This window comes from Suncus etruscus, chromosome 15 (assembly GCF_024139225.1).
Source record: "Suncus etruscus isolate mSunEtr1 chromosome 15, mSunEtr1.pri.cur, whole genome shotgun sequence".
NCBI classification, from domain to species: domain Eukaryota; kingdom Metazoa; phylum Chordata; class Mammalia; order Eulipotyphla; family Soricidae; genus Suncus; species Suncus etruscus.
Window position 1 is genome coordinate 36644942 of NC_064862.1, and position 22751 is coordinate 36667692.

Here is a 22751-nt window from a genome sequence, read left to right on the forward strand (position 1 = left end):
CACCGCCCGGCCCCTTTCTTTCTTTCTTTCTTTCTTTCTTTCTTTCTTTCTTTCTTTCTTTCTTTCTTTCTTTCTTTCTTTCTTTCTTTCTTTCTTTCTTTCTTTCTTTCTTTCTTTCTTTCTTTCTTTCTTCTTTCTTTTTCTTTCTTTCCTTTTTTTCTTTCTTCCTTCCTTTCTTCCTCTATCATTTTTTCTTTTATTTTCTGCCTTCCTTCCTTCCTTCCTTCCTACTTTCCCTCCTTCCTTCCTTCTTTTTTTTCTTTATTTTAAACCCTGAGCAGTGTTCGGTGTTTACTCCTGGCTCTGCACTCAGATATCACTCTGGACTGTATTACGGGGACACTATGGTGTTCTGGAAATTGAGCCCAAGTCACCATGTACAAGGCAAATGCCCTATCTGCTACTGTTTCTCTACACCCTTTTTCTTTCTTTTTTAATGTCTATATCTATCTTTCCTTTATATGAATATAATGTAGTTTGTTTTTTTTTTGTGGTTTTTGGGTCACACCCGGCAGTGCTCAGGGGTTACTCCTGGCTCCATGCTCAGAAATTGCTCCTGGCAGGCACAGGGGACCATATGGGACGCCGGGATTCGAACCGATGACCTTCTGCATGAAAGGCAAACACCTTACCTCCATGCTATCTCTCCGGCCCCTATAATGTAGTTTTAATTCAGAAAATTTTAATTAATTTTGTTTAATTTCTGAGTTGAGTTTTCCCCATTTCTGACTTTTATTTTTATTTTCTTTCTTTAAAAATTCTATTGTAGAGCTATTGTGATTTATAATACTGTTAATAGGAATTTATGTATAAACTATTTCAACACCATACCCACTATCAGTGTCTGCTTTCTTGCACCATTGTCTCTGGGTTTCCCTTTACCTGAAACCATCTCTGTTCCTGAGATACAACACCCACCACTCTTACTTTCTTTCTCCCCACCATGGTAAGCTTAATTCTTGGGTCTAACCATTTGTTATTATTTTTCTATTCATGTTTATATGCCATGTACAAGAAAGATCATTCTGTATCTATTCATCTCCTTCTGGCTGACTTTGCTCAGCATGGTACCCTCTAGTTCCATCCATGGAGCAACAATTTGCATGATTCATATTTTCTGATAGTTAAGTAGTATTCCATTGTGTATATATATCGTAGTTCATTTTAATTAAATTTATTTGAGGTACATAATTTATGGTACATGTTATGAATAGTAGTTATGGGAATAAAATATGGATGTGGAACTGGAAAATAAAGCAAGTAATGTGTCTTATTGTCAATGTACATGCAGAGAAGAATTTGATATTTTAATTTTGATATAAAGAATTTGATATTTTAAGTTTGTCTTACCTTCCCAGGACTGATCCTCATTTTCAATGCAACCTCTCAGCCTGTGTTATCTACTCTCTATTGTTTTATGTTCTTGATTCATAGTTATGGCATTGGAGTTCAATGCTCTACAAGTTGGAAAAATTGACTTCCAGAGATAGTGACAGTTTATGTCAGCTACAGAAATGTATTGTGGCTAACTGAAACAATAGGATGATATATATATATATATATATATATATATATATATATATATATATATATATATATATATATATCAATGTATATAAAAATGATGGGTGTGGATCCTTTATTGAGGCTAGCTCTAGCCAGCATGGGGTCTGGGGAGACCCCAGTTCGAAGTCCCTAGCTTGGGGGTGCTGGGAGCCTTGGTAGACCCTCAGTCATCCCCTCTCCTGTCCCCCCAGCCTCCTGGGACCCAGCCCAGGCAGCCAAAAAAGGTGGGTGCCGGGTGGTCTTTCCTGGAGGGGATCCCAAGCTTTCCCCGCCCTTCCCCCAGTGAAAGGGGGAGGGCACAGGGAGGAGGGTGAGTAGATCCTGGCTTCTGGTTCTTTACCAAATCCTTTCTTGATCTGGAGGCTAGCTCTAGTCAGCATGGGGTCTGGGGAGACCCCAGTTCGAAGGCCTTGTCCCTAGCTTGGGGGTGATGGGAGCCTTGGTAGGCCCCAGCTGTCCCCTCTCCTGCCCCCTGGCCTCCAGGCCTTCCCTGGGACCCAGCCCAGGCGGCCAGAAAAGGTGGGTCCATATTGGAGTGTGCTGAGAGCTGCTCATTTTTATTAAGGCAGTCTCTGGCAATTTCTTACCAGTCTACATGTTCTAAACCTCGAGGGGGCAATAGCCCCCACACGCACAGTAAATATTAATAGTATATTCTATCCTTCAGTTATGTTTTGTGTATGTAGAATGTCCATCTTGTATTCTGCCTTCTATACACCCCTGTAAAGCTCATTTTCACTCCTTAACTCTATCACCCCAAAGCATCAGTACCCCCCCATTTACCCTTTTTAACTTCAGTACTTCACAGTCCCAACCACACACCAAAGTGGTGCACTGTATTTAATAACCCCCGACTATTTCAAAAGACATAAAATGGACACATATGGCTTTTGAATATTTTATGTCTATTTTCTTTGACAGCTATAACTGTTACTAAATATTCTCTTATACAGTGAAGATTTTCCCCTCTTTTTATCTTTTCTTCTCTCTGTGAGCTATTCAATAAGAAATTTTTGGTGAAAGACTCCCTCAAATTAATGCTTATGTTTAACCATGTCATGGGAATTTTTGGACTTGTTCTTGCAGTCCCCATATGGACCTATAACGCTATGTGGCATTGTTCCTTGTTTGCATAGGCACATTAAAATGGGAAAATACTATACATACAAATAAGTTCCTATCTAATAAAGGTAGGAACACAGAAATCTTGTAGAGTAATGGGTCCTTACACCCTGAATATTGACATAATGACCTGGCACAGGCCTCAGAAGAATTGGCATTCTCCATTCACCCCTGAACCAGGGAAGCTAACTAAGAAACATCCAAGGTCATTTATAACATCATCTGGAAGCAATCCTCTACCAGGGAATACCCTACCACTGCTCTGACATTGACCTGCTCAAAAGAGACTTCCCTCAACACTAAGAAGACTTGACAACAATGACCTGCTTACAGGACAGGGCTCTCGGCATTGCCCTTTTATTGTGAGGTGAAACTAGAGGATGCTCTACACCATCCTGACTTCAATTTAGGATATGCAGATTCCAGGATCTTTAATACAGAAACATGATACCAACAACAGAGACTGTAAAAAATAAAAGTGTATTGGCACTACAGAAAATGACTTGGATTAAACAAACTAGTTTGCCTGGAGCCTAGAATTGGTCTTCTGCCAGGAAACTTCAGGGGTAGGGTCTCCTTGTATTTAGGCCAAGGCTTTTCCTTTCCGTGTCCCTCATATTTTGGTGGGCCTATGCAAATAGTAGCTGCAACTCTAACATCGTTTATATGGTGCTCCTTTGACTCTAATCCTTAAAAAAAAACACTTAAACTTTTGTGATTAACTTAAACTAATATGCATGGGCAAGGAAATGTAAGAAAATACTAAACCTTCAATGTTTAAGGAGTTACATAAGTTTTATGGCCTTAGATTGCATTGTGTACTTTAATTCATGAAAGTGAATATTGTATACTCTCAATGATGGGACCACTTAGGTCTCTTTATCTAATTAGCTTCTTAGCAACATCCTAGAGAGGACCAGGGAACATCACACCCTTTGTTATTTTGCCCAACATAACTTCAAATTTATTTTTGTTTGTTTTTTTTTCTCTTGAGGACAATCTAGAGTTGCTCTGTGATTATTCCTGTCTCTGCACTCAACATCCACTACTGGCTGGCACAAGAAACATATGGGGTTCTGGGGATTAAGCCCAACTGTCTGTACTGTTGCTGTAGCATTTTCACATTGACTTTTGTACAGTGTTATTATGGAGGTCTTTGAAGACACAATTTTTTTTGTTTTTGTTTTTGTTTTTGGGCCACACCCGGTAACGCTCAGGGGTTACTCCTGGCTATGCGCTCAGAAGTTGCTCCTGGCTTGGGGGACCATATGGGACACCGGGGGATCGAACCTCGGTCCGTCCAAGGCTAGCGCAGGCAAGGCAGGCACCTTACCTTTAGAGCCACCGCCCGGCCCCTGAAGACACAATTTTTAAAGCATAATATAATAGAAATGACACCCAAGATCATATTATAAGGCCATCTTCCTCATATAAAAATTCACAGTTGATGTTCACAAGCCACAACACTTAGAGGTGAAAGTATTTCTCATGGCTACTGGAGCTACTATGCTGAGTCCTGAGACACTTGGAAATCTCTGCAGAAAGGAGAGCAGGGAAAACAGTAGGTGAGGGAGGTCAGGTAAAGGGTCCTTGGATAACAGATATTTGAAAACTAAACTTGTCTTCTACACTTTCTATAGTGAAATGCATATGGCACAACACAATTAATAGTTATATGGGCATTAAGCCAGAGGGAACGCCAACTAGATAATAGAGGAGATGAACCCAAAGACAGATCTACCCAATGTTTAATTATGTGAGATTATTTCCATTCAGAGCATCCAGAAGAAACAGAAATACATAAAACTGACTCCTTAGTGCAATGAAGGTTAGATGAGAAGAATGTCAGGGAGCTCACACCACCCCACTGGATAGAGTATTCGAATGTGCAGAAAAAGACATCAGTTGACACTCTTGGGTTTTTAGAGAAGCTAACAAGGTAGACTTCTTCACATAAGCACTTCTTTCTAGGATCTATTCTGGATACTTGATTCAGTTATCTCAGTCAGTTCCAAATTAAGCTGCCTTTGCTACTTCTTCTGCATGAAGATAATCCTCTAACACCCAATTTTTCTAAAGTGTATCTCTGGTGGCCAAAGGGCTAGTATAGAAAGTAGAGCTCTTATATGGGAAGCAAATGGTGTGGGTTTGAACCACTGTATCCCATGTATCCCATAGGATGCCACAGGCCATGCCAAGTGTTATCTTTGAGATCAGAGCCTTGTATATCAACTGATGTGTTTCATAATGAAAAAAATTGGTGTAATATTATAAAGCCAACAAGCAATCATCAAAAATTTAAATATAACTTGATAGTTTGGGGGCTACATCTGTAGTACAGTGAGTAAGTATTTGCCTTGCATGCTGCCAACCCATATCTCATAAGGTACTGACTTCTGAGAGCAGAAACATTGTTGGCCCAACATTGTTGGCCCAACCTCCTTCCCAATAAAGATTATATAATAAATGTCTTAAATATTGTCATATGCACATGACATTATTATATTCTACATTTTGTGCTGTGTGTATGGAATTCCATTTTAATAAACTGAGTTATGTATGGTTTAGGATTTTGACAGAAGATGTATTAAGAGACTTTGAGTTTGTGAGTACACCCAAATGGCTCTAGTTCAACCTTAATTGCAAGCAGCTAGAGGAGTGGGGATGCTAACCCTAAAGGACTGTTTTCAGTCTGGATGCAGCCTTTCATGCTGTGACTATATACTTCTCAGTCTCACATTCCTGCATCATGGCGATGGCATCCAAATCCTATGAGAAATACATAGCTGTTTGAAAAACTAACTTCCAGGGAAATTGTTTTCTTTTTTTGGTTTTTGGTTTTGGACCACACTTGGTGATGCTTAGGGGTTACTCCTGGATCTGTGCTTAGAAATTGCTCCTGGCTTGGGGGACCATATGGGATGCCGGGGGATCAAACTGCAGTTGGGTCGTCCTAGGTCAGCCTCGTGCAAGGAAAATGTCCTACCATTGTGCCACCATTCCAGCCCCAAAGTTGGTTACTTTTTGTAATGGATACAAGTATGATTACACACTTTGAATAGCATTTACTGCTTTAAGGTTCAATGATTCTTTACAATTGCTGAAAAGGAATATGTTATGGAAATATGTTGGGCTTGTTTTACTTCCCTCAACTGGTTTTCAGAACATGTATAAGGGGCATTTCTTGCTCTTAGTTAATACCACAAAATGTCTTTTATGTGGTAAGCAAAATGAAATGTAGACGTTTCCTTTACTCACAATGACACTATGTGATCTGATTCCAGTCATAGTGAATAATTATGGTTTATAGCATGTAGAGTCTACATTGTAGACACTGTGTTACATTCATGTGTTACATGATTCTACTGTGGTTTATCTATGGCAAATGATGACAGTGTGACTAAAAATGATGAACTTTGCTTTGTAAAGGGAGCTTCCTCAGGTAGCTACAGGAGGACCTTATATCACTCTTAGTGTTTCTTCAGCTTCTGTTAGCTGGGTATCCAACCATCTCTACCTTTTGTGTGCATTTCTTCCTCACACCAGATTGGTACAGTTATTGGGTGATGTGATTTATGTCCATGGTTTTGTTGTCCATGTGATTTATGTTAAAAGACCCTGAGGCCTACCATTTGAATGAAGCACAGTAACAATCAGTAACAAAACAACTCAATTGACACTATGAGTTATCAGAGAGAACATAAGAGTGGAGCCTCAGATTATCCTGCTGGGTATGACTGGCATTTGCTTTAGGAAATGAGATCACGACTCACTAACCAAAACTGCTGCAGTCCATACTTTCCCTGGAAAGTGCAAGTTTGATATCTTTAAATCTGTTCTTTTATTGAGAATTTTTTAAAATAATTATGAATTGGAATAAATCACCTATCTCAGAGAATTATTCACAATGATTGGGTGGAACAGAGGACAACCACTATCTTACACCATGATTACTCCAAAATATCTAGGTTTTATCACCTTAAAATGACATTGTACACATTTTTTGTACATTTCCTACATGGTGATAAAAATACACTCTATTAAATATACTCTCTCAAGATTACTAGGAGGAGGGAAATCCAGACTGATACACCAGCTACCTTAAAACCCTTGGGAAAATAGAGGTAGAATTACAGCTCACAAGCATATAGTCGCACATCTAAGAGAGGGGAAGGCTATAAGATATGTGGCAATAAGCTTAGAGCAATATGCCCTGTGCTAACTTCTTCCATCACAGCTGCTAGGGGATGGGACAGGTCATCCCAGAAAGGGTTTTTGTACACTGCTTTTTCATTGTGTATTATTTTCGGCAGTGGAACCAAGCTGACTGTGGTTGGTGAGTTTTATCTTTCCTCCAATTTCTTGACCTTTTCAAGTTTTGTACAATTTTTTTTCTGTTTATTTCATCGCTAGCCTCTGTGCCACTCTTGTTGTATTTCTTGTCTATGTGGTCAGAGTTTGAAAGCAGGATTGCAGATCTGGTCTATTGCCTGAACTGTGCACTTTCCTTCCATTGAGTGCTCTTAGGTTCTTGGAGTAAATAACCAAGTGAGCCTTCTTCACACTAGCATTTTTGCTAGGATATCTTATGGATCCTGATATGCCTGGCTAAGTCAGTTCAGAATTAGGGTGTCTTGCTTACTCTGTTGTTACCTCTCTATGACGGCACTCATTTATCACACAGTATTTCTAAAGTGCCTCTCTGGAGGCCAAAGAACTAGTATAGCTCACAATGACACACAATAATGATCTGATTCCAATCATGGTGAAGAGTTAATGGCTTATAGCATACTGACCCTGTGTTTGAGCTTACATAAATCTGCTGTGGCTTATCTCCAGCAATGATGGCTGTGTGTCTTTAAATGCTGAATGTGCTTTCCAATAGGAAATCCTCCAAGTGTTCTTGGAGTCTCTTTCATCACTCTTTGTGCTTCTTGGTCTCCTGCTTGCTGGGTATCAACCAGTTCTCCCTTACATGTGTATTTTCTTCCTCAAATCTGATTGTTATCTGTTATTATTAATTATTGGGAGCTGTGGTTTATGTCTATGGGTTAGTTGTCCATAAAATTTATGTTATAAGGCCCTTGTGGTCTATTCATTGAAAGAGGCACAGCAAGAATCAGACATTTGACTCTATGAGGTATCAGAAAGGACATCAGAGAGGCTAATCAGGTTATACTGCTGAGCATGAGTGGCATTTGTTTTAGGAAATGAGATCATGCCTCACTAACTAACACTGCTAACGTACAGATTTTTCCTGGAGAGATGCAACTGTGATCTCCTTCAATCAGTCACTTTAGGGAGAAATTTTCTAAAAACAATGTGAATTAGAGTAAATCATCTCTCCCAGAGAATCATTCATGATGGTTGTGAAAAGTAGAGGAAACCCACTAATTACTTTGTGATTCCACAAAATATCTAGGTTTTATCTACAAAAACTAACAATATGCCCCCCTTTATTTTGGAAATGTCATACACGGTGATAAAAAAAAAAAGAAACTCCATTAGATACATTCTCTCAGAGACGCTAGGAAAAGGGAAATTCAGACTGATACACCAGCTACCTAAAGACTCTTGGAGTAATAGGGATTGGAATTGCAGCTCAAAGTACGCTTGTCCTGCATGTAATAGAAATGAAACCATCAGAGTTTGAACCCAAGCTTTAACAAAAAGCCTTGTGCCTAACTTCCTCCATCACAGCTGCATGTTGGGGACTAGGGGGTGGGGCATGTCATCCCAGAAAGGGTTTTTGTACAAGGCTTTGTCAATGTGTGTTGTGTTCGGCGGTGGAACCAAGGTGACGGTGCTTGGTGAGTTTCAACTTTCGTTTAATTTCCTGAGCTTTTTAAGTTTTGTGCAATTTTTTTCTGTTTATTTTATAATGCTAGCCCTGTGCCTCCACTTGCTGTGTTACTTCTCTATGTGGACAATTTGAAAGCAGGATTGTAGCTCTGATCAATTGCATGAACAGTTCACTTTCCAGTTTGTTTCTATCACCAGTCATTCTTCTGAGGAAGGGGAATGACAGGAAGAAATAAGATTCCTTTCTTAGATATATCTTGGCAACAGGATTTTCTGATATGACTTCTTTTTATCTGGGCTTGTAGTACACAGCTTGATCTCTCTAGGATATAGGCAATTGTTTTGGGGAATTGTTTCAAGAGTATCAGGGACCAAAGAACATACAGGATGTGACCACACAGAGGCTTTAGAAGGCTCAGACCACCCAGGGCACAGAGTAATGAGAGGATACAGATTCAAGAGCTGCATCCCTTGAATGCATGGAGGTTACAGATTTGGGAGTAATTCAAGGGTAGATCAACTCCCACCTCCCTGACTCATGGGACTATCTTGAAAACCTTGAGATTTGGAAGAAAACATAAAACCCTGCAATAGGAAGGAAGGGGAAAGACGAGGCACTAAATCTCAGAAAATCGGGCAGAGGACTTTGAAATGATAGACTATATGCTTTGTTACATACAGAAAAGCAGATACCACAGAATAAAATTTTTAAGGTTTCTGCCCAGAGAGACTCAAAGTAGACTCTAGGGAAGGAGTCCCCAGAGACAACACAATTAATCACATTGTTGATTCTGAGGACATTGAACTCCCAACTCACCAACATTCCACCACCCATAAAAGTGATCAAGTCAATAATCTCAGCCAATTGTATGACAAACAGAATCCACAGGGTTTTGATAAAGCAGTGGAAGGTGCTCAGTAAGAGAATTTTCCAGGAATAATTAGAGCTATTTGCAGAGCACACTGCAAATGGACCTGGTAGGTATCTACAAGCTCACAATATTTGATGGTCCAGGCTGATTCCTTGGTGTGGAGACCCCACACACAACCATTAGTGTCTTGGGGTCCCTGTAGACTCTGAAACTCTGTTTTCTGCTCCACCCCCTACTCTTGCAGGTCAGCCCAAATCTACACCCACAGTCACTCTGTTCTCACCCTCCCCTGAGGAGCTCAGCACTAACAAGGCCACACTGGTGTGTATGATAAATGGCTTCTACCCCAGCGATATCGCAGTGACCTGGATGGGAGATGGCAAACCCTTCACAAAAGGAGTCGATACCACCAAGCCAATGAAACAGAGCAACAACAAATATGCAGCCAGCAGCTACCTAAGCTTGACACGCCAGGAGTGGGAATCTAACAATGTGTACATCTGCAAAGTCACACATGATGGCAACAATATAGAGAAGACAGTGTCTCGTGCATAATGTTCTTAGGTCTTTGGAAAAAACTCACCCAAAGACACTTTCCTCACCCTTCCATATACTCCATTTTCCCAGATCTTGGGAAATACCTACCCGGGTCAGCTCAAACTAGGTTGGTCCCTTTCCTTGTAACTACTGCCCCACAATAAATATATGATCATTATCATCTGATGTCTTATGCGCGTTCTGTCTCTGTGGTGTCTTTGGACATAGAATTCATTGCTAAAGAGTCAGTGAGGTTCCAGCAAAGGATTTTATCCTCATTCTCCCATTTAATTAGTCACTTCAGGTGACAGATTCGTTCTGATTTCATTCTTATTAGGAACTAGAAACACATCTTGTTCTGAAGATCAATTAACTGTGCTAGAGATTCAGACCTTCTTTGATGGGAGATTTACATGAGAGACACAGGGTGTTAGATGAGAGTCAGGGATATATGAATAGATATGAATAGAACCAGAATAGCATTAAAAAGGGATATTTCACAAATTAAAACCATGTACATTACAAAAGTAAAATTCAGAAACTTTCTGTGGGAGAGACTCATTCTAATATAGATTAGAAAATGTCCAAACGCCTTGACTTCCCAACAACTCAAAGAGCACTGGGATACTCTCTGACACACAGGCCTCCAATTACTGCAGTTAACAATGTGAGGTGACACTGAGCTAAAAAGAAACTGAATGTATATTCCCTTGGACAAAAAGTCAATTTCATGCATCCTAGTACAGATCAGAGATATCAATCATGAATATGTTGATAATTGAATTAGATAACAGAAAAAAAGTATGGTTGGCTTATGTATTGAGCTGATATCTATCCATCTGAGAGATGACCTGGAGGAACTGGCTTATTGGAAGTGGCTACTGAGTTAAGCAGAGAATGCGCATGCAGTGATGTCTCAGGCAAGATTTGTAAATGCTAATTAAATAGTATAGGGATGGAAGACAATCCAGGAGAGAATGAAGTGTGGGTTATCAATAGGTTATGCCAAATGTAAGCTTCTGTGGAGAGTGGATGACCTAACTCCTCAGTAGTGACTCCTCACCTCCTTTACCTGCACATACTGGTGTTAGACATTAAATCACCCAAATGATTCTGAGTGCAAACCTGGTTAGTTTTTCACATATACCAGTCCAGGCACTTCTCATTCTGATGGCAACATCATTGTGCCTGCAGACTATTTGGGTACCAAAGCTGTTAAGTGGCAGCATAGACATGAACAGATTTTGCAAAAAAAACATGACTCAATGGTGCCACAGTAGATTGCTTCCCTTTAGACCTTATTCAGGCCTCTTTAAAAAAAACTCACCTCTGATCCAGATGGAAATAGATGTCAAGTGAGTGTTAATTCATTTATTTATTTTGGGGTTTGGCTAGTTGCAATTGGGTGTCTCTTGGTTTACTCCAGCCTCTATACTCAGGAAATACTCTGAGTGTTGCTCTGAGGATACTAAGATGGGCAAAGGACCTTACCTGGGTTAGCCACTCACAAGAAGTGCCCTCTCCCCTATAGGCTAGACATTGTGTGTTTGTTTTTGTGTGTATTAAATATCACTTGTGTTTCATTTCCTCTCTGTCTCTCCATCCATGAAGGTGAATGTTGTATATGTTCTGTGATGGGACCACTCAGGTCTCCTCATTTTACTAGCTTATTAGCAACCTTCTAGAGAGGGCCAAGGACCACCCTACCCTTTCCTAAATTGCCCAACATAAAGTCATGTTTACTTTTGTTTAGTTTTGCTTTTTGGAACACATCTGGTGGTGTTCAAGGCTCACTCTTGTCTGTCTCTGCACTCAGCTTTCACTACTGACTAGTGTTTAATTAAATGAGGTTTTTTTCCCCATTCCAAGCCTCCAATAGAAACAAGAATAGGTAATACAGACACCTTAGTGCAATAATGTTAGAGCCCTAGCACAAAATATTCAGATGAGAATATTCAGATTAGAATCTGAAACAGGAACAATGTTGGGGAGTTCACGCCTTCCACCCTGGGAGAGTACCCCACGGAATGTGCAGGAGGATGCCATAGCAGAGTATTCTAAAGTTCTTGAAGAGTCAAGAAGGGAGCCTTCTTTATACAACCATCTTTCTAGGATCTATTCTGGATCCTTGAAACAGCTGGCTAAGTCAGTTCAGAATCAGAGTGACTTGCTTGCTCTTTTGCTACTTCTTCTTCATGAACACATCACCCAATATGCCTAGAGTACATATGGATGACAGCAGGGCTGAGTAGCAATAGGGCTCTTATCTTGGAAGCAATTAAACTGGGTTCGACCCCTGTACACTGTATGGTGCCATAAGCAGTGCGAAGACTTACCTTTGAAAGCAGAGGCAGTTTACCACCTGAAGTGTCTCAGCAACAAAATAAAATAATTCGTCCCATAGTATAAAACTAACAATCAAAAATTCTTCAATATAAAATGGTAATTCTGGGGCTGCCGCTGTATCACAGTGGGTAAGGTATTTGCTTTTTAAGTGACCAACTAACTTTGATCCCCAGCATCTCATGTGGTCCCCCAAACGAGGGGTAACTTCTAGGAGCAGAACCAGCAGCAACCACACAGAAACCATGGTGTAGCCCAAATTTTACCCAAAAATTTCTTATAATACATTTCTTAAAAATTGGCATATGCAGGGACCAGAGAGATAGCATGGAGGTAGGGCCTTGCCTAGAGAAGGACAGTGGATCAAATTCCAGCATCCCAGATGGTCCCCCAAGCCTGCCAGGAGCGATTTCTGAGCACAGAGTTAGGAGTAACCCCTGAGCGCTGTCAGCTGTGACCACTCCCCCCAAAATGGCATATGCACATGATGTTATAATGCTCTACATTTTGTCCTCTTAAAATGGTTTCCATTTTAATGAACTAATGGCTGATTATGGTTTAAGATTGTGATAGCAGATATATTGAGAGTCTTTGAGTTTGTAAGTACTCTGAAATAGCTCTAGCTCAGCCTTACTTGGAAGCAGCTAGATGAGTAGGGTTGCTGGTCCCTAAAGGACTATTCTGCAGTCTGGGTGCAGCCTTCCAGGCACTGTGTATATACTTCTCTCTCTCACCTTTCTACATGATGGTGATGGCATCAAAATTTATGAGCTATAGGTAGGATTTTGGAAAAATTGATTTCCAGGGAAGTTGGTTACTTTTTGTAATGGACCCATGTATAGTTACAATCTTTGAATGGCATTGACTGTTTTAAAATTTAATGAATTTTTCCATTTGCTTAAAGGAGTATGTGATTAAAATATGATGGGCATTTTTTATGTTTTTTATGCCACACTCATGGGCAGTGCTCAGAGATAACTCCAGGCTCTACACTCTGAAATTGTTCCTGGAAGTTTCAGGGACCATTTGGGATGCCAGGGATCGATCCCAGGTCAGTCTCATGCAAGAAAAATGTCCTACCACTGTGCTATATTTTCAGCCCTGTTGGGCCTTTCTTACCTTAAGTGGTTTGCAGCTAGTGTGTTTTGCTCTTTGTTAATAATGCAAAGTATCTCATATGTGGTAACCAAAATAAATGTAGCATTTCCTCTGCTCACAATTACACACAATAATTATTTCATTCCTAGCTTGTTGAAGAGTTAGTGGTTGATAGCATGCTGACCCTGTGGGTAAGCACTCCAGCAGATGATGGCAGTGTGACTGAAAATGATGAATGTGCTTTCTTCCAGTGGGATCTTCTCCAGGTGGCTCCTGGGGACTCTTATATCACTCTTGGGTTTCATAGGCTCCTGTTAGCTGGTTATCACCCATTCTCACTTAGGTGTGCATTTATTTTTCTACATTGAATTGACACAATATATTGAATAAATATAGGCTCCTGTGTTCTACCCTTGAATGAAGCATGGCAATAGTCAGATACTTGACACTATCAGCTACCAGAGAAGATATCAAGAGGCTCCTAAAATTATCTTGCTGGTTATGATGACTTAGGAATGATGCTTTAGGATGATGATGCTTTAGGAAATGAAATTATGCCTCACTAACCAACATTGCTCACACACAAATTTTCCCTGGGAGGATACAACCATATTCTATTGAATCAGATGTGTTTGGTGGGAAATTTCAAAAACAATATGCATGGGGCCGGAGCAGTGGCACAAGTGGTAAGGCATTTGCCTTGCATGCACTGACCTAGGAAGGACTACAGTTTGATCCCTGGCATCCCATATGGTCTTCCAAGCCAGCAGTGTTTTCTGAGCACATAGCCAAGAGTAACCCCTACACATCACCCAAAGACAATTTCCTCACCCACCCAAACACCCCTTATTCCCAGATCTTGGGAAATACCTACCCAGGTCAGTTCAAACCAGGTTGGTACCTCTCCTTGTAACTAGTGCCCCTAAATAAAGATATAATCATTAATCATCTGGTGTCTGATGTGCATTTCATATATGTGGTGTCTTTAAACTTAGGAGTCATTGCTAAAGGTCAAGTGGGGTTCCAATTGGTGATTTTTCTCTTATCAGTACATTTGTTTAATTATTTCAGGAGCTCATGAGGGTTTTGGGGTGGTTTTTTTTTTTTTTTTTTGGCAACCATGAAACAGAATCAGATCTTGTCCTGATGATCAGATAACTGTGTCAGAATTCTAGATCTTCTTTAATGTGAGATGTTCCTGTGAAACACAAGAGTCTCAGGGCCAGGCCTGGTTAATCGGGCCCTGGGGGGAGGGGTGAGAAATTCCTCCCTGAGCATCCAAAAACTACAGAGGCACGGCTGGGCTCAGAACACTCCGCATGCCAGGATTTCTGGGCATCTTTGACTGGTATGTTGGGGGCTCAGTGCAGGACAGCTAGCCATAGGCCCCCTGGGCTGACCACTTAGTCCAGGGGAACAAGATCTCCCCCACACCAGGTGGGTCTTCAGGGCCATGCCTGGTTAATCTGGCCCTGGGTGGAGTGGGTGAGAAATTCCTCCCTAAGCATCTAAAAACTACATGTATTGAGAGTATTCCTTATTCTTATGTTATGTTTTGCATATCCAGAATATTCATTTTTCATTCTGCCCTTTCACACACCCCTACAAAGCTCTTTTTTACTCCTTAACTCTCTAACCCCCCCAAACTTCACTAACCTACATTACTCTTTTTAACTTCAGTAGTATACAATCCTAATCACAGACCAAAGCCATGCATTGTGTGTAACAACCCCAAACTGTTTCAAGATACATAAAATGGACACGTATATCTTTAGAATATTTTGTGTTCTTTCTCTGACAGCTATAATTCTTACTAAATGTTGTCTTATGCAGTGACGATTCTAACCACTTTTTATCCTCTCTTTTTGAGCTGTTTAACAAGGAATTTTGGTGAAAGAGTCCCCCAGTTAATTGCTTATGATTGAACCATATTATGGGAATCGTTGGAATTGTTCTTATGGCCCCCATATGCGCCAATAACACCACGTGGCATTGCTCCTTTTTTGCATAGGCACATTAAAATGGGAAAATACTATACATACAAATAAGATCCTATCTAATAGAGATTGGTACACACAAATCTTGTAGTGCAAAGGGACCTTACACCCTGAACATTGACATAATGACCTGGCACAGACCTCTGAAGAAAGGGCATTTTCCATTCACCCCTGAACCAGGGAAGCCATTCACGAAACATCCAGGCTGGTCTATAACATCACCTGGAACCAATCCTCTACCACGGAAGACCCTACACTGCTCAGACATCAACCTGCTCAAAAGAGACTTCCCTTAAGCTGAGAAGACTTAACAATAACAACGACCTGCTTACAGGACAGGGCTCCCTGCGTTGCCCTTTGATTGTGAGGTGAAACGAGAGGACGCTCCACATCCTGACTTCAATGTAGGATATGAAGATTCCAGGATCTTTAATACAGAAACATGATACCAACAACAGAGACTGTGTGAAAAATAAAAGTGTGTTGGCACTACAGTGTCTTGGATTGGACGATCTAGCTTGCCTGGAGCCTAGAGTTGGTCTTGTGCCAGGAAACTTCAGGGATCAGGTCTCTTTGTATTTAGGCCAAGGTTATTTCTTTCCATGTCCCTCATATTTTGGTGGGCCTATGCAAACAACAATTGCCACTCTAACACCATTTTTACTGTGCTCCTTTGACTCTAATCCTTAAAAAGAACCCACTTAAAATTTGAGGTTAACTTAAGCTAATATGCATGTATATGGAAATGTAAAAAAATACTATGCCTGTAATGTTTAAGGAGTTACGTAAGTTTTATGGCTTTAGATTGCCTTGTGTGCTGTTAAAAAATATTATAATGTGTTACAATCTGGGGACTTGAGGGACAAAGTAATTGTACATGGATTCTGTCTTATTTATCTTAATGTTCTTTGGCTAAAATTTCAAAGTTAAGGTATCAGCAAGGGGACTTCTGAGAATTAGGTTATGGGTGATTGTCCTTCCACTGTAACTTTACCTTGTCCTCTTTCTTTGCATCCTTGTTCTCATAATTAAAAATAAAAAAATTAATAAAAAAAAGAAACACGAGAGTCTCAGAAGGGGATCACGCAGAAATTAGTAGGGATCCAGGATAACATTTTACAAGGATGAACTTGTTAAAATAGGTTAGACTTGTACAAAATTAAACTATTTACATTTGATAAGTAAAATTCAGCCAAGCTAAATAATGTGGGATGAATGAGTGAGATACACTCATTCTAATTAAACCCAGATTATCAAATGCCTAAAATGCCTTGACTCTTCCCAACAACTCAGGGAGCACTCAGATACTCTCTGAGATACAGGACTCCCATCATTGCAGTTCAAAATGTGAAGTGACATTGAGGCAGAAGGAAGCTAAAGGTATGTTCTCTTAGACAAAGTATCAAGTTCGTGCTCCCTAGTAAAGATCAGAGATCTCAATCATAAGAAAGTTGAGGAGCCTGAGTGGTGGCGTAAGCCTAGGACGCTAGCCCCGGACTCCCATATGGTCCCCCAAGCCAGAAGCGATTTCTGAGCACATAGACAGAAGTAACCAATGAGCATCACTGGGTGTGACCAAAATACCAAAGGGGGAAAAAATTAGAATTTTGATCATTGAATTCGGGTGACTGAGACAATAAAATATAAATGATTTAGATATTGTGCTGAAGTCCATCATATGAGGGATGACTTGAAAAAAATTGTGCTAATGGGAGTGGATACTGAGTTTAGCAGAGAATTGGAATCCAGTGGCATCTTAAATAAGATTTGCCAATGGAAATAAAAGAAGATAGTGATTGTGGGGTTATCCAGGAGAGAACAAAGAGAGTCTAGGCTAATGGCTATGGGATGTCTGAGTTCTAGGAACACCAGATGATCTAATGCCCATCTAGCCTACCACCTCCCTCACCTGCACACAATGGATTCATTTCCAGGTTCCTGACTGTTATTCCTGAACCAGTTGATTTTCAAATAGACCAGTGTAGGCATCTCTAAACCTTGATGGTCACTGCATTGTGCGTGAACACTATCTGTGGTACCTGTCACCAAATCTGCTAAGTAGCAGCATAGATAGGAACAGTTCTTGCAAAAACATGGGTCTGTTGTGCCAAAGTGGATTTCTTCCCTTACAGTTGATTGATGTCTTTCTTTTTTTTTTTTCTTCACAAAACACACCTCTCACTTAGATGGAATCAGGTGTCATGTGATTGTTTAATCATTGATTTATTTTGGGGGTTGGTTTACTTTTAAACACATAGTACACAGAGATTAATACCATCTCTGCACTCAGGAAGTATTCAGAGTGGTACTCTGGAGATCCTATAATGAGCCAATTACTTCCCCTGGGATAGCCACTTGCAATAGCCTCCCATACATTATCCCACTGCCATGGGTTGTGTATGTGTTTAGAAGTGGAGGGCCCAGAGAGATAGCACAGCGGCGTTTGCCTTGCAAGCAGCCGATCCAGGACCAAAGGTGGTTGGTTCAAATCCCAGTGTCCCATATGGTCCCGCGTGCCTGCCAGGAGCTATTTCTGAGCAGATAGCCAGGAGTAACCTTTGAGCAACTCTGGATGTGGCCCAAAAACAAAAACAAAAACAAAACAAAAAAAAAGAAGTGGAGGGATACTTGTGTTTAATTTCCTTTGTGTCTTTGACCTCAAAAAGTGAATATTGTATACTCTCGATGGTGGAATTACTTAGGTTTCTTCACCTAATTAGATTTTTAGCAATCTCCTAGAGAGATTGAGGGATCACCACACCTTTTGCTGTTTTGTCCAACATGACTTCACATTTCTTTTGTTTTGTGTTTTTGTATGTTTGCTTGCTTTGGAGGTTTTTTTTGTTTGTTTTTTGTTTTTTGTTTTTTTGTGGTAACAACCTAGGGGTGCTCTGGGATTACTCCTGTCTGTCTCTGCACTCAGCATTCACTACTGGTTGGCATAAGAAACATATGGGGTGCTAGGGTTTGAACCCAACTGTCTGTACTATTGCTGTTGTATTTTTACATTGACTTTTGTAAGGTCTATTAAGAATGTCATTGGAGACAAAAATTTTTGAAGCCTAATTAATAAAAAAAATACAAAATAAACCAATTATTATACATAAGGCCATCCTCCTCATATAAACAATTCACAATTGGTGTTAACAAGCCACAACTCTCAGAGGTAAAAGCATTTCTCATAATTACTGGAGCTACTATGCAGAATCCTGAAACACCTACAAAACTCTGCAGAAAGGAGAGCAGAAAAAAAAAAAGTAGGTGAGGGAAATCAGATTAAAGGTCCAGGGATGACTGATACTTGAGAACTAAATGTGTCCTGTGCCCTTTCTGAAATAAAATTTACATGGCACAACACAGATAATTGTCATATGGGCATTAAGCCAGAGGAAACACCAATTCGATAATAAAGGGAGAGTAACGCAAAACAGATACACAATATTTAATGATGTGAGATTGTCCCCATTTAGAGCATTCAGAAGAAACAGAGCTAAGTAAGACAGACACCTTAGTGCAAAGAATGTGAGATACCTATCACAGAAAGTTCAAATGAGAATCTAACCATGTAAAAATGATAAAATAGAGAAAATAGAAGGGAGCTCACATTATTCATTCTGGAGAAAGTACCCCATGGTCTGTTCTTGGAGAATCTAACAAAGGGAGCCTTCTTCACACTAGCACATCTTGCTAGGAACACTATAGTTGATACAGCTGGCTAAGTCAGTTCTGAATTAGGTTTACTTGCTTACTCGTTGCTACTTCTTCTCCATGAAATATCACCCAATATTTCTAAAATGTATCTCTGGTGGCCAAAGAGCTCGAATAGCAAGTAGGGATCTTCTCTGGGAAGTAACATCATGGGTTTGATCTCTTGTACCCTATATGGTGCCACAGATCATGTCAAGAGATACCTTTGAAAGCAGATCCCTGTATAATACCTAATGTATTCCAGAAACAAAAATTAAAATTAGTTCAATATGATAAACCCAACAAGCAATGATCAAATTTTTTAAATATAAAATGATAGTTTGGGGGCTGCAGCCATCGCATAGTGGGTAAGCATTTGCCCTGCATGCTGCCAATCCATTTGTTCCCCAGCCTCTCATATGGACCTCCAAGCCATGAATGACTTCTGAGCAGAGCCAGCAGTAACCCCTCAGAAACCATTGTTGATCCAACCTATCCCCCAACAAAGATTATATAATAAAATTCTTAAATTTATTTCTTAAATTTCTTAAATATTGTTATATGCACATGATGTTACTATAGTCTATATTTTGGGCTGTTTGTATGGAACTCTATTTTTAATGAACTTAGGGTTGTGTATAGTTTGGGATTTTGACAGAAGGTGTATTAAGGAACTTTTAGTCTTAAGTACACCCAAATGGCTTTAGTTCAAGCTTACTTGGAAGCAGCTAGAGGATAGTGTTGCTGGTTTCTGAGGAACTATTTTTAATCTGAATGCAGCTTTTCAGAAAGTGTGTATATAATTCTCTCTATCACATTCCTGTATTATGGTTATGGTATCAAAATTTTTTGAGATATATGTAGTTTTTTGAAAAATAAAACGGACTTGGGAAATTTAATTACATTTTGTAATAGACCCAAGTATGGTTACAATCTTTGAATGTCATTGACTACTTTAAGGTTCAGTAATTCTTTCCATTTGCTAAAAGGGTTGTTATGGAATTATCTTACACTTGTCTTACTTCCCTCAACTGGTTTTCTGAATGTATCTAAAGGGCATTCCTTGCTCTTCATTAATACTGCAAAGTGTCTCTTATATGATAATAAAAGGTAAAGGTAGATTTTCCCTTTGCTAACAATGATACACAATAATGATCTGAATCTAATCATGGTGAAGTGTTAATAGTTTATAAAATGCTTACCCTGTGCGTGGGCTTCCATGAATCTACTTTGGCTTATTGCCAACAAATGATGGATGTCAATGTTACTAAAATTGATGAATATGCTTTCCAATAGGAAATCCTCCTAAATGCTCCTAAATGAAGTCTCTTACATTACTCGTGAGGCCTCTTCAGCTCCTGCTTGCTAGATATAACCAATCTCCCTTTCGTGTGCATTTTCTTCCTCACAATAGATTGGTATAATTACTAGCTGTGGCTTATGTCCATGTGTTTGTTGTTCTTTCAGTTTATGTTATAAGGCCCTTGTGCTATATTCATTGAATGTGGCACAGCAAGAATCACACATTTGACATTAAGAGGTATAAGAGGACATAAGAGAGGCTAATCAGGTTATCCTGCTGGATATGAATGGCATTTGGTTTAGGAAATGAGGTCAGGCTTCACTAACCTACAATTTTAAAACCCAGTTTTTTTTTTCCTGGGAAGATGCAACTGTGATCTCTTTCAATCAGTTACTGTAGGGAAAATTTTTGTAATACAATGTGCATTAAGATAAATCACTTCTCCCAGAGAGTCATTTGTGATGATAGTGTTTAACAGAGGACACCCATTATTAAACTATGATTACTCCAAATATCTAGGTTTTAACACCCTAAAATGACAATGTGCCCCTTTTTTTGGACATTACCTACATGGTGATAAAAATACAATCCATAAAATATTTTCTCTCAATAACACTATGAGAAAGGAAATACAGACTGATACACCAGCTACCTCAAGACCCTTTTACCCCTTAGTAGGGGGTAAAATTGCAACTCAAAGCACACTTAGCCTGTATGTAATAGAGATGAAGACTATATGTCTATGGACACAAGCTTATAGTAGCAAGCCTTGTGCCTAACTTCCTCCATCACAGCTGCATGTTGGGGACTAGGGGGTGGGGCAGGTCATCCCAGAAAGGGTTTTTGTAGAAGATTTTGTCACTGTGTTATGTGTTCGGCGGTGGAACCAAGTTGACCGTGCTTGGTGAGTTTCATCTTTCGTTTAATTTCCTGAGCTTTTTAAGTTTTGTGCAATGTTTTTTGTTTATTTTATAGTGCTAGCCCTGTGCCTCCACTTGCTGTGTTACTTCTCTATGTGGACAATTTGAAAGCAGGATTGTAGCTCTGATCAATTGCATGAACAGTTCACTTTCCAGTTTGTTTCTATCACCAGTCATTCTTCTGAGGAAGGGGAATGACTGGAAGAAATAAGATTCCTTTCTTAGATATATCTTGGCAACAGGATTTTCTGATATGACTTCTTTTATCTGGGCATAATTATAGTACACAACTTGATCTTCTCTAGCATATAGGCAATTGTTTTGGGGAATTGTTTCAAGAGTATCAGGGAACAAAGAACATACAGGATGTGACCACACAGAGGCTTTAGAAGGCTCAGACCACCCACGGCACAGAGTAATGAGAGGATACAAATTCAAGAGCTGCATCCCTTGAATGCATGGAGGTTACAGATTTGGGGGTAATTCAAGGGTAGATCAACTCCCACCTCCCTGACTCATGGGACTATCTTGAAAACCTTGAGATTTGGGAGAAAACATAAAACCCTGCAATAGGAAGGAAGGGGAAAGACGAGGCACTAAATCTCAGAAAATCAGGCAGAGGACTTTGAAATGATAGACTATATGCTTTGGTACATACAGAAAAGCAGATACCACAGAATAAAATTTTTAAGGTTTCTGCCCAGAGAAACTCAAAGTAGACTCTAGGGAAGGAGTCCCCAGAGACAACACAATTAATCACATTGTTGATTCTGAGGACATTGAACTCCCAACTCACCAACATTCCACCACCCATAAAAGTGATCAAGTCAATAATCTCAGCCAATTGTATGACAAACAGAATCCACAGGGTTTTGATAAAGCAGTGGAAGGTGCTCAGTAAGAGAGTTTTCCAGGAATAATTAGAGCTATTTGCAGAGCACACTGCAAATGGACCTGGTAGGTATCTACAAGCTCACAATATTTGATGGTCAGGCTGATTCCTTGGTGTGGAGACCCCACACACAACCATTAGTGTCTTGGGGTCCCTGTAGACTCTGAAACTCTGTTTTCTGCTCCACCCCCTACTCTTGCAGGTCAGCCCAAATCTACACCCACAGTCACTCTGTTCTCACCCTCCCCTGAGGAGCTCAGCACTAACAAGGCCACACTGGTGTGTATGATAAATGGCTTCTACCCCAGCGATATCGCAGTGACCTGGATGGGAGATGGCAAACCCTTCACAAAAGGAGTCGATACCACCAAGCCAATGAAACAGAGCAACAACAAATATGCAGCCAGCAGCTACCTAAGCTTGACACGCCAGGAGTGGGAATCTAACAATGTGTACATCTGCAAAGTCACACATGATGGCAACAATATAGAGAAGACAGTGTCTCGTGCATAATGTTCTTAGGTCTTTGGAAAAAACTCACCCAAAGACACTTTCCTCACCCTTCCATATACTCCATTTTCCCAGATCTTGGGAAATACCTACCCGGGTCAG

The 22751-nt window shown here is 40.0% G+C and overlaps 1 protein-coding gene and 1 pseudogene across 1 annotated transcript in view; both read left to right on the plus strand.

Moving 5' to 3' along the window:
- Window positions 1-9926, plus strand: part of LOC126030770 (immunoglobulin lambda-1 light chain-like) — a 74219-nt pseudogene extending 64293 nt beyond the window's left edge.
- The window catches only part of LOC126030769 (immunoglobulin lambda-1 light chain-like), a 180739-nt gene that overhangs the window by 152684 nt on the left and 5304 nt on the right, over window positions 1-22751 (plus strand). The window contains 1 exon segment of the mRNA XM_049789019.1: window positions 21180-21231. Within this exon segment, the coding sequence (XP_049644976.1) occupies window positions 21180-21231 (52 nt within the window).